Source organism: Cornus florida, unplaced genomic scaffold, assembly GCF_030987335.1.
Source record: "Cornus florida cultivar Cherokee Brave unplaced genomic scaffold, ASM3098733v1 CherokeeBrave_3.0.0_Hap2_Chr08, whole genome shotgun sequence".
NCBI classification, from domain to species: Eukaryota; Viridiplantae; Streptophyta; class Magnoliopsida; order Cornales; family Cornaceae; genus Cornus; species Cornus florida.
Genome location: NW_026775578.1, coordinates 45419505 through 45434106, shown reverse-complemented (window position 1 = coordinate 45434106; position 14602 = coordinate 45419505). Strand labels below are relative to the sequence as shown.

At 35.4% G+C, this 14602-nt stretch overlaps 1 protein-coding gene across 2 annotated transcripts; it reads right to left on the bottom strand.

The window, feature by feature from the left end:
* Positions 1-3785: 3785 nt before the first annotated feature.
* LOC132271556 (uncharacterized) lies at positions 3786-6300 on the bottom strand. Of its 2 annotated transcripts, none has more exons than XM_059772978.1 (4): positions 5740-6300; positions 4375-4449; positions 4143-4274; positions 3786-4057 (listed from the first exon to the last, which is right to left on the bottom strand). In XM_059772978.1, the coding sequence occupies exons 1-4, from the start codon at positions 6073-6075 to the stop codon at positions 3995-3997; spliced, it is 606 nt and encodes a 201-aa protein (XP_059628961.1). In that variant the 5' UTR covers positions 6076-6300; the 3' UTR covers positions 3786-3994. The 2 variants fall into 2 exon arrangements, with proteins under 2 accessions (XP_059628961.1, XP_059628962.1); XM_059772979.1 differs by having other exon boundaries at positions 5773-6297.
* Positions 6301-14602: the final 8302 nt, after the last annotated feature.

The window sequence follows — 14602 nt, the reverse complement described above, 5'->3', positions numbered from 1 at the left end:
CATGTTTAATCGGTTAAGGTTTTTAAACACTGTATTTGATCTGAACTTTTGTGAACAAGTCATGGGGATGAGATGGGGTATAAATAGTACTCTTAGGTTCAGTATTAAGGTGAACAGAGGGTCAAGAATGGTCGAAGACGAAGCTGGTATAAGACGGAGCAACACTAGAAGAGAGAAGGCTCTCAGAGAGAGAGAGCCGGCTCTGGAATGCAAAGAGCCCGCTCCCCCCATTGTAGAGCCGGCTCTAAGAGAGGTAGAGCCGGCTCTACCTTTCTAGGAGACGGCTCCATGGTTTTTGTGAGCCTGCTCTCCAATTTTAAGAGCAGGCTCTCTTGTTTCAGTGTGTTCCTAGGGGTTTTTGCATACTGTTGGGACAAATGGGGTTCCAGAATTTGTTGTGGATGTTATCAGGGTTCTAAACATTAAGTCATGATGTATTAAAACCATTAGGATGCATAATTTGAACTTTATGCTAAGGATCTTGAACAGTATAGAAGATTAAGAACAAGTCGAATACGGCTAACGAACGGAGAGAATTTAATTGCTTAAATTGATGTAGCAATGTACATGACTAATTTATAATTTAAAAATCTATTTTGGATGTGTAATAGGGTCATGTAATTGTTAGAACTTATTTGTGCATAGGTTGGATCTTAATTAAGGAACTAGTAAATTAAGTTTCATTAATTAAGTGGAGGTGGTTTTTTTAATTGTTGAATTGTTCTGTCTGTTCCTTCAATTATTGGTTAGAGCTGTGGATTTCCTGAGTTATATTTTATCATTCTCAAATTTAAAAATTGACACTTTATTATTGATAATGTTGTCAACTGCTGGACTGTATTAGGGGTTAGTTGAACTTTAAGTTAAATGAATTAAAGTATCAATGCCATGGATGGATTCTGGATTTTAACTTGATGAAACATTAAAATTTGTCTCGTTAATTACATGGATGGATTCTGGATTTTCACTTGACGAATTAGTAAACTTTGTCTCGTTTAATTACATGGATGGATTCTGAATTTTTAGTTGATGACTTGTTTAAATTATGTGTTTATCAACTATATGAATACTGTGGACTTTATTTGATGTACTGCTTATAATGTTGCATCATTTACGGATCATTTGCATGTATGCACCGGTATAGGACGGTGTCATACGGAGGGATGGATTAGGTCACAACGCTAATCCCTACCCATTCATACATACGGAATGGATTAACTAAAACAGTTAAATCCTAGATGGTTTCATGTCCTATCAACTAACACAGTTGAATGACATACTTGATGGTTGTTTATATTTCTGTATTAGGAAGGATAGGGTTTTAACTAAAACGTTTAAATCCTGATCACATGTTATGTCTTAAGCAATGAACCGTTGACCGGAACAACATTGTATTTGGAGGGAACTCATATATAGAATTAGGATAGGGATTTAATTAAAATATTTAAATCCTAATTTTATGTCGTGTCATGGCAACAACAATTGAGCGGCACTACATTGGTTTGGATAGGAATTTATATATATATATTATGGTACCGCGATCTGAGCTTGAGTCTCATAGTCGACGGTTAGGGTGCGTATATGCAGTCAGATGCATGTTGCCTTCTATTCAGGTTGAGACCCTCAGCATAGTTTAGTAAGAGTCCTGTAGTATGGATATATATTTATCTATTACGGACTTTATAGATATGGTTGAGACATCTAGGATGTATCTGCATATCGGGTGTCTGTTTGGATTGTAGTTAGGATAGAACTTGTTCGTGGGCCTGACCTACTATTATTTTTCAGGTAACGGACGGTTCCAGGTCTTAGATCTTGTTCGTACTGAGCAGAGACGGCTTCTCATTATTTCGACGACGTAGGAGCTTCTTCATGATTTAGCAGTGAAGTTCTTCAGTTGATGGCTTCAGTGTTGAAGTTTTTAGGGGTCCACCAGATGGATTCCCGAGTTGTATTATCAATGGAGAATTTGGATGTATCAGAATAATTCTTTATTAATTTAATTTTATTCTGAGGTTTCAGTATTTGGATTATCATTCTAGTTTCTTTTCAGCAAATTTTTATTTATTCTTATTTCCTTATTTGTATTCTGTGTTCGTTTATTACTAATTGATTTGATATCCTCGGGTAATCGGGCGTGGGCCTGGCCAACCCGCATCCGAAAATCCGGGGGTATCACACATTCCAAGCTTCACGGGAGGTTTGCGATTGAGTGATAAGATGAGAGTCGATGTGAGGGTGCCAACGAGGGCACCAAAAATCAGTTTATCTTGGCGAAGCCATCTTTGGTATGCTGGATTAGGAGTGGTGATATTATTTGCAGTAGTTGTAGCAGGAAGAACAGGATGAAAGCCATCAATGCATTTTTGAAGATCATAACCAATTAGAATTGCTTCCATCTGTAGTTTCTGGGAGAGATAATTGGTGGAGGTGAGTTTTAATGAATTGTTGGTGTTGAAAACGATAAGGGGTTTGGTGGGTTCCTGTGTATTTAGGATTATGGCTTGATTATTTTCGTTGGCCATGGTTAGTGCCGGAGATTAGGATTTTGCAGTTCCAGGAGGAGAGATCTCTGATACCATAAAAGGTTTAAAGAATGGGAAAATTATGGCATAGCTTTTTCATTGAGTAAAATCATATACATATAGAGTATAACTGAAATCCTATTTTAAGTAAGTCAAATTTACACTAAGGAAACTAAATAACAATCCGAATACTACCTATTTTGAGTAAGTCAAACTTACACTAAGAAAAGTAAATAAAAATCAAAATACTACCTATTCTATTCTAAATAAGTCAAATTTATAATAAGGAAACTAAATAACAATTGGAATATTACCTATCAAATTTTACAATAAGAAAACTAAATAACAATCAAACTAAGAAATCCTAATAATCTGAGATTATCGATTTTCTCAATCAAGGTTCGGTAATGAGCGTGGCAATGGCGGTACTGATATTCAAAGTCAGATTTTTAATATCTCGGACTGTTGTTTAAATCAAAAAGAAAAGTCATAAGAAGGCTCCATTACGGTTACAAAATACAATATAAATACGGGCAAAAGACCCAAACAAAAGACAAGGGATTTTCCGGCCAACGTATTCTATTCTTTTTCTCTGACTATTGAGTTACTGATATTGTTCTGAATTGAGTGTTTGGGCATTGGAATTCTTTGATCGGACTTCGGTGTTCGGTCCGAGATTTTATGCACCTACAGCTTTGGCCTATGTCATTGCTGATATCTCGCTCTCCACGAACCATTCTCTTGCGGTCTTACTGCTAGTAATTTTATTGTATCTTTTGTAAACGTTTAGACAACATTAGGGTTTATTAATTGGAGAGTATAACTTCCTTGAAATCGAGCATGGAGTTTTCAAGCACGGAGGAGGGTGACAGTATGGATTTCGGGTAAGAGGACAAGGTATGTGGATATGGGAAAATGATTTCAATCAAGGTTACACTCTAAAACTCTATTATGTTTGCCCAACTAGAAAATGCAATCTATGGAAATGGTGTAAGCCAGTAGCTATATAATTATATATATACATATATATAGTCTTGCCTTCCTCAACATCTACAGTAACTCAACAAATATGTTTAATGCAAGTTTATTTTGAAATGTGAAGTACACGTTTTGGAACAAGATTAAGTGCCTCCATGAAAATGCAATAGCTACGTTAGCTTGCTGTCACAATATTAAGAGTCGATGGTATTTGTTTTTGGTATAGTGTGCCTAATTGAACAAAAGAGAATATTGATCACATAGTAGTCAAAAGACAATCAGTGAACCAAACAACAGTACTTGAATTAAGACAACACAGGCTCATTGTTTAGAAAAAAAAAAAACACAATTGCAATGTTCAAACCGTCATCACTACAAATGGTATCAGAGTACATGGCAAAATACTTAATTGAGTGTTGCTTCCACCATGTGGATGCATTTCTCTGCCTCTGCTTCTGCCTCTGCCTCTAACAAATCCCCTTCCCGCGCCATTATTTACTGTTGTTACCCTTTCTATTGTTATTGTCATTGTCTTTGCCCTTGCCCTTTTGAATCTGCGATCATATTTACCTCTAGTGAGTTAATTGATTCAATCCAATTTGAAAATTTCTAACCTGCATATGTGAAAATTGAAATTACCTGTCTTGTGTTACTTATCTTTGTGGTTGTCATGGAGCTTGTAGTAACCTTCGTGCTTGTATTGCCTGTTCCACTTTGTTTCGTGGTTGTCGTTGTCGTTGAGCTATGACTTGTATGATGATGAATATGTGACTAATTTACAAACAAGTTAGCAACCAAACTCAGCTTAATTAGGATTATATGAACTGCATAAATAAACATTACTCATTTACAAATGAAAATTCAAGTCTACCTGTTGTTTGAAATTATGGGAACCTTGGCCCCCCGATGTTGTTGACCTTCGCGTGTCTGTTCCTCCACCGTGTTCCTATATTCATTTGTAAACCAGAGAAAAATATATAGAAGAAGACATTATAAACCAACTTACCCGAAAAAAGAAAAAGAAAAAAAAGACACTATAAACCAACAGATCTTAAACTCTTTATGTCTAACATGTATCGAATAGGCACGCATTTTTTAGAGTCGAATTCATCTTCCTCAACATTATAAGTTTATCATTTTCTTCAATATCATAGAAAAAAACTACCGCTGTTATTAATCCTTTTGTTCTTAAGGCTTCTCTGAATTATGGTCAGGAATGGACCTACACACATGTGAGGGGCACTCTAATTTTTTTTTTACCAATATACCTTGTTATTTTTTTCTTTTTTTCATTATGTACCTATAAAATATTATTATTTCCCCTCTAAAATTAATCCTAACCTAATGTTTATGGTGAAACTATGCAATTGCAAAAGAATTGGAGCTACTTGTCTAATTATTATAAGGTTTAAACAAACACATAATTCTCAACATGTTGTAAGGAGGGCAGGCATTTGTACTCTAATCCAAAAACTTGAGATACATGTTAGGTATTAATAACCCAAATACTTGAGATACATGTTAGGTACTATTAATAATGCATACACAGCTACTCGCGCATAATTTTTTTTAGTTGATACTCACACACACGTCTTCATTGAGGTTCGAACACCCGATCTCCTTTTAAAAAACTAAAGACTCGATACCGCTAGATCATTGGCCTGTTAGTTACTAGCACATATATGCCTAAGCCCTTTTTAATTCCGATCTAAGTGATTTCTCTTAGAGACACAACAAAAGCATAGTCAAACCTAGTTTAAAGCACAATTACTGCCTCAATTAATTTACCTATAGAAAAATGGACATATAAAAAATTTCCCAGATGAAGAAGAAGACAACTTTGAAAGTCAAAATGATCACAAGAAATCATGAAATTGAACTGAAATTCTAATATGGTACTTTTGCACTTATTTAGATCTATTTAACAAAGACAATCTTCACACAAGTTAAAAATATTTAGATCAATTTAACGAGACAAATGTACAGAAATGTTTAAAAAATAGTAACACTTGGGTCAATCAATTAGAGTAAACATGTTTACATTTGATACGGTTTACCTTCAGGCACCGATACGTGAAGGGATCAGTGAAAGCATGTGCCTCTCATAAAAAATTTTATTTTTACATTTTATATCTCTAAAATTATATATTTTTTTTTTTACGTATATACCCATAAAAATTTGAAATTACCCCCCTAAAATAATGAAAAAATCCCTTTATATATAAATTTACTGTACCTCGCATGAATTTTTAGATCCGTCCCTACTTACCTTAGTCCTGTTGTTATGAACAACATGGCCTCCATCCTTCCCCTTCCCCCGTGGGACCTTCACTACGCGATCCTTATTAACATTTATCTGTATGGCAACCGGCGGTTGCGGTGGCGGCGACGGCGGTGGCGCCTGGACGTATACCTGGATAACGTTATTAATGCCCGCCAGCAACCCGTTCCCAAGGCCCCCCGGCAGCCCGCCACAAACACCCACAGCCGGCTGCGGAGGCGGCCTGTTCGGACGACCAGCCACTTGCTTGCCGTTCGGACGCTGCTGATTCAATCGATTTCGGTGATCCATCGCCGGCCTGATAACGTTATGAATATGTGTGTGTGTATATATATATATATATAGCGGTAGGGAACTGAAGTGTAATGAACTAGAGAAAGAGTGAAGGAAGATAAGACTTAAGAGGAAGGAGGATTGATCATATTATTAGTTGAATATTCAAATAAGACCGTACCATTTTCTTACTCTCTCTTTTGGCCTTTCCAAACCAATCACGCGGTTTTGTGATCTGTAGTATGATTGGAGGTTGTTATTATATAAAGAGGACAAAAAACTTTTTAGACAGAGAGAGAACTGCTTTATTCACGTCTCGGTTGAAGTGTACATTTGATGCTCACTCAACCGACCACCCATACACATGAATTTATTTGGACACACTTCCTAGCTAAGTTTTGAGACAAATTATTCTTTACAAGGTTATGCTATGTCATTCTTGTAATCAACTAATACCAACACTTCGTTAAAAGCAAATAATCCCACAACAATTTGGTAAATTGATTTTTTCAGGGTCGAGTTAGCTTTTTCTAGTGCCAGGTAGGCAGTTTTTACTTTTCAGATTTTGGTGCTACAACAGTCTCTTTGAATTTTTCCTCTACATCTATATATATATATATATATATATATATATATTACCAATGGTTATATTTTTCATCTTATATATATTTTTTATCTTATATATTCTTTAAATTTTTTCTAATGAATATATTTATACAAACTATTTATTGTTATATTATTTAATAATAAAAAAGTACAAATAATATAAATGAAGGTAAAAATATATTTTATAACTTAAAACAACACATTACATTATGGAATAAAATAATAAAGGCATACATACATTATGAAATAATAAAACATAAAATAAATAAGCAATACAATATCCCTTATCATGGAAAATCAATTACAAATAAATGAAACAATATAATATTCAAGCCTGGATTAAGTGAAGAGAAGTGATAGATCGTCCGACTTCAATTGCCGACTACTCCTCCTAATATAACGTAGTTGAGAATGAGTCGAAGAGAAAGATATGTTTACGGGAATTTTTTTAAGAGTTTCAATGGGATCCAACCACGTTTTATTCGTAGGAAGAGTCGACAATTAACGTCAGAAGACCTATCATTTTTCTTAAGTAAATAAATAGGTTATCACAACCTTTTTCGCATAAAATGAAAAAAAGTAAATAAAAAAATGATAAAGTACAGAGACACCCCTTGAAGTTTGGTAAAAGGACACTTAAATAAAAGTTTGTCTATTTTGGGACAACCACACCCCCTTGCGAAATTTGTCATCCAAATACATTCTTAAAACATATGAAAAGTCCATTTTACCCTTCACTATTTTATTAATTTTAATTATAAAATATCAAAATACTTAAATAACCAAATTACCCTCAGCACCAAATCAACCCTACAACCAGATTCTAGCGCCACCACTATACCAAAATCCATAACCTCCACCATCCCCACTCCCAACCCACCACCACCATCTCCACCCCAACAACCAGCCCCTGTGTATTCTGACAATTAATTTTCTCTATTGATTCATCACCTTCACCCCTCACCACTAGTTAATTACAAAACCAAACCAAAAAAAATAAAAAATAAAATAAAATAAAATAAAAAAACAACCCATTTACAGAAGAGTCAAGCTATCACCGCCGGATTTTTCTCTCTGGCCGTCCTTGCTCATCGGCCACCATCATCCAAAGTCGAGCTCGCCGTCGCCACCATCCACGGCCGAGCCATGACATCACCATTTTCAGCCTTGCACATCACCAAGCTCGCCGCCGCCTCCATCACAGCCGATATCATTAAAGCCGAAGCTTTCCACCGCCACTGCCCGCCTTCCCCTCCACCGCCCACCCATCTAAATCAACATCATTGATGGTTGTGCTACCAAAAAGGGCATCACTGGACTCAACCTTGCCCCAAATGACTACAGTCAAACATTAGGGCTTCTCGGAGGCCGCGGGTGGACAATAGGGCTTCGCGGCTGAAGATGGGGAGGTTGAGGAGGGTGGCAATGGAGTTTTATTGGGAGATTAGAGAGAAAGAGTAGAGGGTTTCGGTAATATAGGGTATTACACCCTCATCGACGATCAGAGATCGACTTTTCGGGTTGTGTTTGGAGATGAGACGTGAGTTTGTTCCGATACTGAGCTCAGCTTCATTACCAGAGATCTCGTTGTTCGGCGTTTGACTTCCATTTAAAGCTTATCTCTCCAATGCTCAAGTTCTGCCTATATTCGACACGATAGCTTACGGACCATCCCTAACTCCGGCGTTTGCCCCTGGACCGGGAGGACCTCGCAACACTTCACCGTCGATCTACTTGTCTTCTTCGTCGACGGCGTCTTCGATCCACTGTAGACTCCATAGTCTGATAGTTTCGCATAGAAGTCTCCGAAAGAGGAAGAGATCTCAGCTTTCTTTGCGTTTTCGGCGGTGAACAGAGAGTTAAGGAAACTCATAATCCTGTCATCTTTTGTGTGTGTATATATATATGTATCTGTATATACATATAAATATGTGTGTGGGTGTGTGTATATATATGTGTGTGTGTGCGAGGAAGAGAGAACACAGGAGAGAATGAAAGAAATGGTTATGGGTATGAGGTTATAAACATCATTTCAACATTTAAATTGGTCAATATAAAAGTCAAAGAGCAAAAATGTCAATTCATTACCATTGGGGTGTCTTTGGTACTTGTATCAAACTTAAGGGGGTGTCATTGTCCCAAAATAGACAATCTTTCATCTAGGTGTCCTTTTGGCAAACCTCAGGAGGTGTTGGTGTACTTTACCCTAAAAAAAATAACTGTTTTTTAGGTTTAAATATTAAAAAAAAAAAAAAAAAAAAAAAAAAAAAAAAAAAAAACCCTATTTTTTAGGTCAATATAGTCCTTAGGCACTATTTGGTTGAGCCAAACTATGCCTAAGGACTATATTATTTATTTACTGATTTTTTCTTTAAAAAAAAAAAAGGACCAAAAAGTGTGAGGGTCCAGCCAAACATGCCCTTAAGGCACTGACCTTTGCCCCCTTTATTTTTTAAAAATTTGCTGGCAAAAAACTAGGGATGGCAATGGGGCGGAGTTAAGACGAGTTTTGCAAAATCCTACTCCACCTCATTACAAAATTCATCATACCAACTCCGTCCCTATTTCAGAACCAGTTTGTAATTGATATGCCATCCTCGTCCCTACTCTAGTAGACAAAGTACCTACTCTGTCCCATATACTTCATTTAATTGCGAGGCGAGGCGGGTTATGCTACTTTAATTATGTAGTAAAAAATAAAAAAATAAAAATAAAAATAAAAAAAAATAAAAATAAAAACAGTCCAATGTGTTCAAATTGGACTAATAAATAAGCTGATACAATTTTTAAATTACTAAGTAGTGAATATTAATTTATTAAGTCAAACTTCCAGCAAAGTAACAAATGTCTTAAAAATATTAAATATAGATTATATATCAAGAAGGCTCTCATGCGATCCAAAAGAACGAGTTTTTGAGTAGACTAAAACTCAATTAGTCAATTACACTTTATTACTTTATGAGACTTAACCATAGTTAATAATATTAACTTTAATAGTCAATTTACTATAGTGACTCAGTATTCCATACTTCGTGAATAAGCTTTTTTTAGGGTTCAAAGGATACCAAATTTTCAGGATTCGTGAATAAGCTTTTTTTTTTATTTTTTTTGCTCTCTTAATTTTTTTTCTTTTCAATTTAGGGGGGATTGTTTGTCTTTTGCGCTTTTATTTTTTATTTTTTTGCTCTCTTGATTTTTTTTCGCTTGATGGCCTAAAGTAAAAATTAAAAGAGCAAAAAATATAAGAAATAAAAAATAAATAAATCAAAGTGTTAAAAGAAGAAAGAGAAAGAGAGAGTGACTTGGATCTAATAGCCTTAGAGTCTGATTTTGGAGAATGAATATGGTAGTTGTGTTATGGCTGTAGTGGTAAAGATGGTGGTTGTGATGGTGTGGATATGACGGTAATGGTTGAGATTGCAGGGAAGATGGAAGAGATTAAGGAGGAGAGAGATTAAATTAAGGTATTGATTAACTATGGTAAATTGACTATTAAAGTTAACATTATTAACTATGATTAATTCTGATAAAGTAATATAGTGTAATTGACTAATTGAGTTTTGGTCCGTTGAAAAGTCGGTTGTTTTGGACCGCATGAGAGTCTTTATATATATATATATATAAAGGTACATATATAATCGAAGCGGGGTTGGGGCGAGTTTATCACTAAATCTGCCCTCGCCTCAAACCAGCTTTGGCTTTTCAATTATTTTATCATATCCGTCCCAAATCTTTTTAAGAGTCTACCAAATATGTCCTATTAGGGGTGGGGCGGAAAGCAGTGGGGGTCAGGGGATATTGTTATGCCTAGCAAAAACATTGTAGCGTTGCATTCATTTTAAGGCTGAGTTTAAAAAAAATAAAAAATTAAGCGATCGCGGCCAGTTCGCCAGGGTCAACGTGGCCGTTATAGTGAGTTAGTGGGTTATCCTCACTAGATAAGGCCTCTAGCGTGGCTAGGGGTGACAAATATCCCCAACTTGGTGGGGAACCGCCCCGCCCCCGCCCCATTTAAAGTGGGTTTGGAGAACCGTTTACTTAAATGGGGTGGGGTTAGGGGTTAAGAAAAAAAAAACCGGTCAATTGCGGGGCGATGGAGGGGGACTAAGATCCCCGCCCCATAACCGCCCCGTTTAATATTTTAAATTACTAATTTACCCTGCCATATTAATATATTTACCAAATTAACCTTCAGTATATATATATATATATATATATATATATATATATATATATATATATATATATATATATATTGGAAGCCCTACACTTAAGTTTCAAACCCTACACTTCAATAGTAGCAGCAGCCGTTCTTTCTTTGAGCTCTCTCTATCTCAAACCTAGAATACATCCACCATGGTAGCCGTGTCTCTCTCTAAGCTCTCTCTATCTCAAACCCAGAATACATCCACTATGTTGGGTGAGTTTGGGAGGCGGCAAGGCGGGGAGTTGGTGGGTGAGTCAGCGGTAAGGCGACGAGTTGGTGGGTGAGTCGGGATCGAATCTAGTCAGACCAGATCCGGATGAGTCGTTGGAGAGTGTAGATTTTGTAGTTTGCAGTTGCAAAGAGAGAGAGGCCAAGTTCAGAGTTTTGATTTTTTGATTCTTGAACAATCTAAAATGATATGCCGATATGGGTTTTGATTTTTTGATTATTGCAGACAATAGATAAACTGAAAGATATGGCTTTTGACTTTTTGAACAATCTGAAATGATATGCTGATATGGGTTTTGAACTTTTGATTATTGCAGACAATAGATAAAATGAAATATATGGGTTTTGACTTTCTGATTCTTGTAGATTTTGTAGTTTACAGTTGCAGAGAGAGTGAGGAGGGGGGGGGGGGGGGGGCAAGTTCAAAGTTAAGAACGAGAATAGAAATGGAGGCGACTGGGGAGGCTAACTTGAGTTGCCCTAAAAATATAATCGGTTATGGGGCGGGAGATGGGGAAGGGGCGGGGGCGGGTGCGGTGGCGGGGCAAGTGAGGCGGGGGCGGTTATGGGGATTAGAGGCAAAAAATTAACTGGTTATGGGGGGGTTTCGAGGGCACCAAAATTAAACGGGGGCGGGGATGGGGAATGGAAAACCCGCCCCAAACCGCCCCATTGCCATCCCTAAGCGTGGCTGGTGGAGATGGCTTTACATGTGCAACACTGGCAATGCCATTAAAGAGTGGGCCCCATATATTATATAAGAAAGCTTAGGTTTTTTTTGCTTTTCCGCAAGAATTCTGTTCCATAGTGGTTGAGATTGAGAGTAAGTCTGAGGGTGTTGCCCACGTGTATATGATCAGACTTTGAGTATCCCTCACCTTATGAGTTCGAATTATCAGATTTATAGATGGAATTAGCCTCACACTTTGGGTCAAATAAATGTAAATATCTTTTTTTAAAATAAAAAAATAATATTTAGGTAAAATATTTTTTATTTTTCGATATTTGGCAAATATCAGGTCTAAGTCGAGGTTAAGGTCAAGCCTACCTTACAGATTTCATCCACCCCTTGATGACTTGCTCTTGAATAACCATCAACCTACACTCAGACCATATCAATTCCATTGTTGATCACGAGGCCCATTTCAATAATTTGTCGAAAATTGATAAGTAAGTTACTTTAGTTAAGTTTTAATATTTTTTTCTTCGTAAATATTGTATTACAACCAAACACCAAAAAATAAAAAATAAAAATATTTTTGTATATAAAAATTTTACATCAAAACAAACGGAGTCTCTAAAACCAAACGGAGTAAATTACTAATAACTTAAATTAAAATTCTTTCTCTCTTTTTCTACTAACCAACATAGTAAATTGTAAAAAAAAAGAAGAAAGAATAATACAATCTCTTCTTTAAAAATATTTTATTCATTCATTCATTCATTCTCTCTTCCATTCAAATTTTTTCTTTCCTATCAAACTAACCACAATAGTTTGAGTTCTGTTTGATAAGAAATCAGTATCACTTTGGTAAGAATTTAGTTAGTAAAAAATATTTATTTTATTTTAAAAAGCAAAACTTGAATAAGCATGAGTTTACTGGTTCAATGGTGAAAGATGTTTGTAGAGCTCAAAGCGTAAATGATTAAAATAGCTAGATAAACTAGGAAGTTTTTATGTCTATTTAAGTTTATATTGGATAGGTAGGCCAGTGGTGCTTGTCACTTCATAATAATACATACTCCAAAAATACAGTGGATACATAGAGACGAGAAAGAGATAGGTGGAGGTGTGTCCCTTTTGAACTTCTTTTCCCAAACTAACTTTACCTATGACTTCACGACTCACGAGTAGGTGGACGATGAAGCGGAGATACCACTTTATTGATGTACTCAATTAATAGAAGGGTAAAAGCGTAAAAAACTGAGTCAATTGCACAAAACCTTCTTATATACACGTCCCCCTCAACTATTAAAAAGGAAAAGGGTAAAGTGTAAAAACAATCGCTCAAGGACAAAATGTCACGTCCCCGTAGAAAATGGCCTTTTATGTTTTTGCACTTAAGCTTAAGCTGCATAGTTTTGTTACGTTTTATACTTCGTTCGTCCGTCCGAAAAGAATATTACATTTGGATAACTGTGACTCACCTCAATGTAATATTTTTTTTTAAAGACAGTGATAGTGTTACAAATATATAGTGACATGGTCCTATAATCCAAGCAGCAAATAAAAAATCGATAACACAATTTTTTTTTTTTATTTAAATTTTTTTTTTTTTTTTTTATCACAAACGAGTTACCTCATTTCATTTTTGCCAAATCAACATACCACCTCCTCGGGCCAAACGTCTCCTCGCGCAAAACCCTAAATCTAATTGTCTCTCTCCAACCAGCCACTGTCACCGCTTTCTCTCCAACAACGATTCTTCTTTCCCCAACCACTTCTACAATTCATGGCTATTTCTCTCCCCGACCCACTTCCCTCTCTCTCTCTCTCTCTCTCTCTCTCTCTTTTTTCTCTAGCGTCAACTCTAACTTATTTATCTTTAATATAGAATTTCTAATCAATGGATATATAAATTATTTATCTTTAGTTCTATGTTTATTATAGTACATTCAATACACATGTAGATTAAAATTTATATCGATATTAGTCATGTCCGGTCATGTTGTATTCGTGTTTTATATTTTTAAAATTTAATGTGTCAACATATTCATATCGCATGTTGTCCGCATTTGTGTTTGTATTTATAACCACATCCGTGCTTTTTATATAGGTGATTTGAAATGTAAATGAAAAGTTCTAAAAGTAATAAAATAGCAACAAAATGCTTAAATCTACTGACCAATGTCTGAAAGAAAAGAAAAACTCTCTTGGACCTTTAATATTTCGTATATCAACTACTTGTATCATGTTACACAAATAAAAATAGTTTATTTTAATAAGTTATATTATTACATGATAATATTTAATAAACTAGTGATAATATATCATCACTATAACGGCTCATTAGGTTTTTTTTAAGAAAAAATAAATCTGCTAACGTGGCCCGCCATTCAATAGGGTGACGAGATTTCCCAAATGCATCAAATCATGACTCACCACCAGTTCAAAATTTCTTTTATTTTCTCAACTCAACTACCAAATAAATAAAACATTTAATCAAAATTCTTAAATGGTTGAAAAGGCCTTCCATTTGATCCAAGAGAGAAGATGCTTGATCTTGATCAAAAAAGACTCTGATGATAAATTGTAAGTTTGACACATTATGAAGGACATAAAAGTTTTTCTCTCTTTTTTACTCATCAGTTTATCATTTATTTGTCCATGTTTGCTTTTCAATAAATACTCAAGCCCATGACCAAGCCAATAGGAGAATAATTTTATTGTTTCATGTTGTATTAGTAACATGACATGATCAATTGATTAGATATTGATGCGTAATAATAAAATCTATTAAAAGAAAATATTTTTACTTTAATGTCAATACAATTAGTTAATAG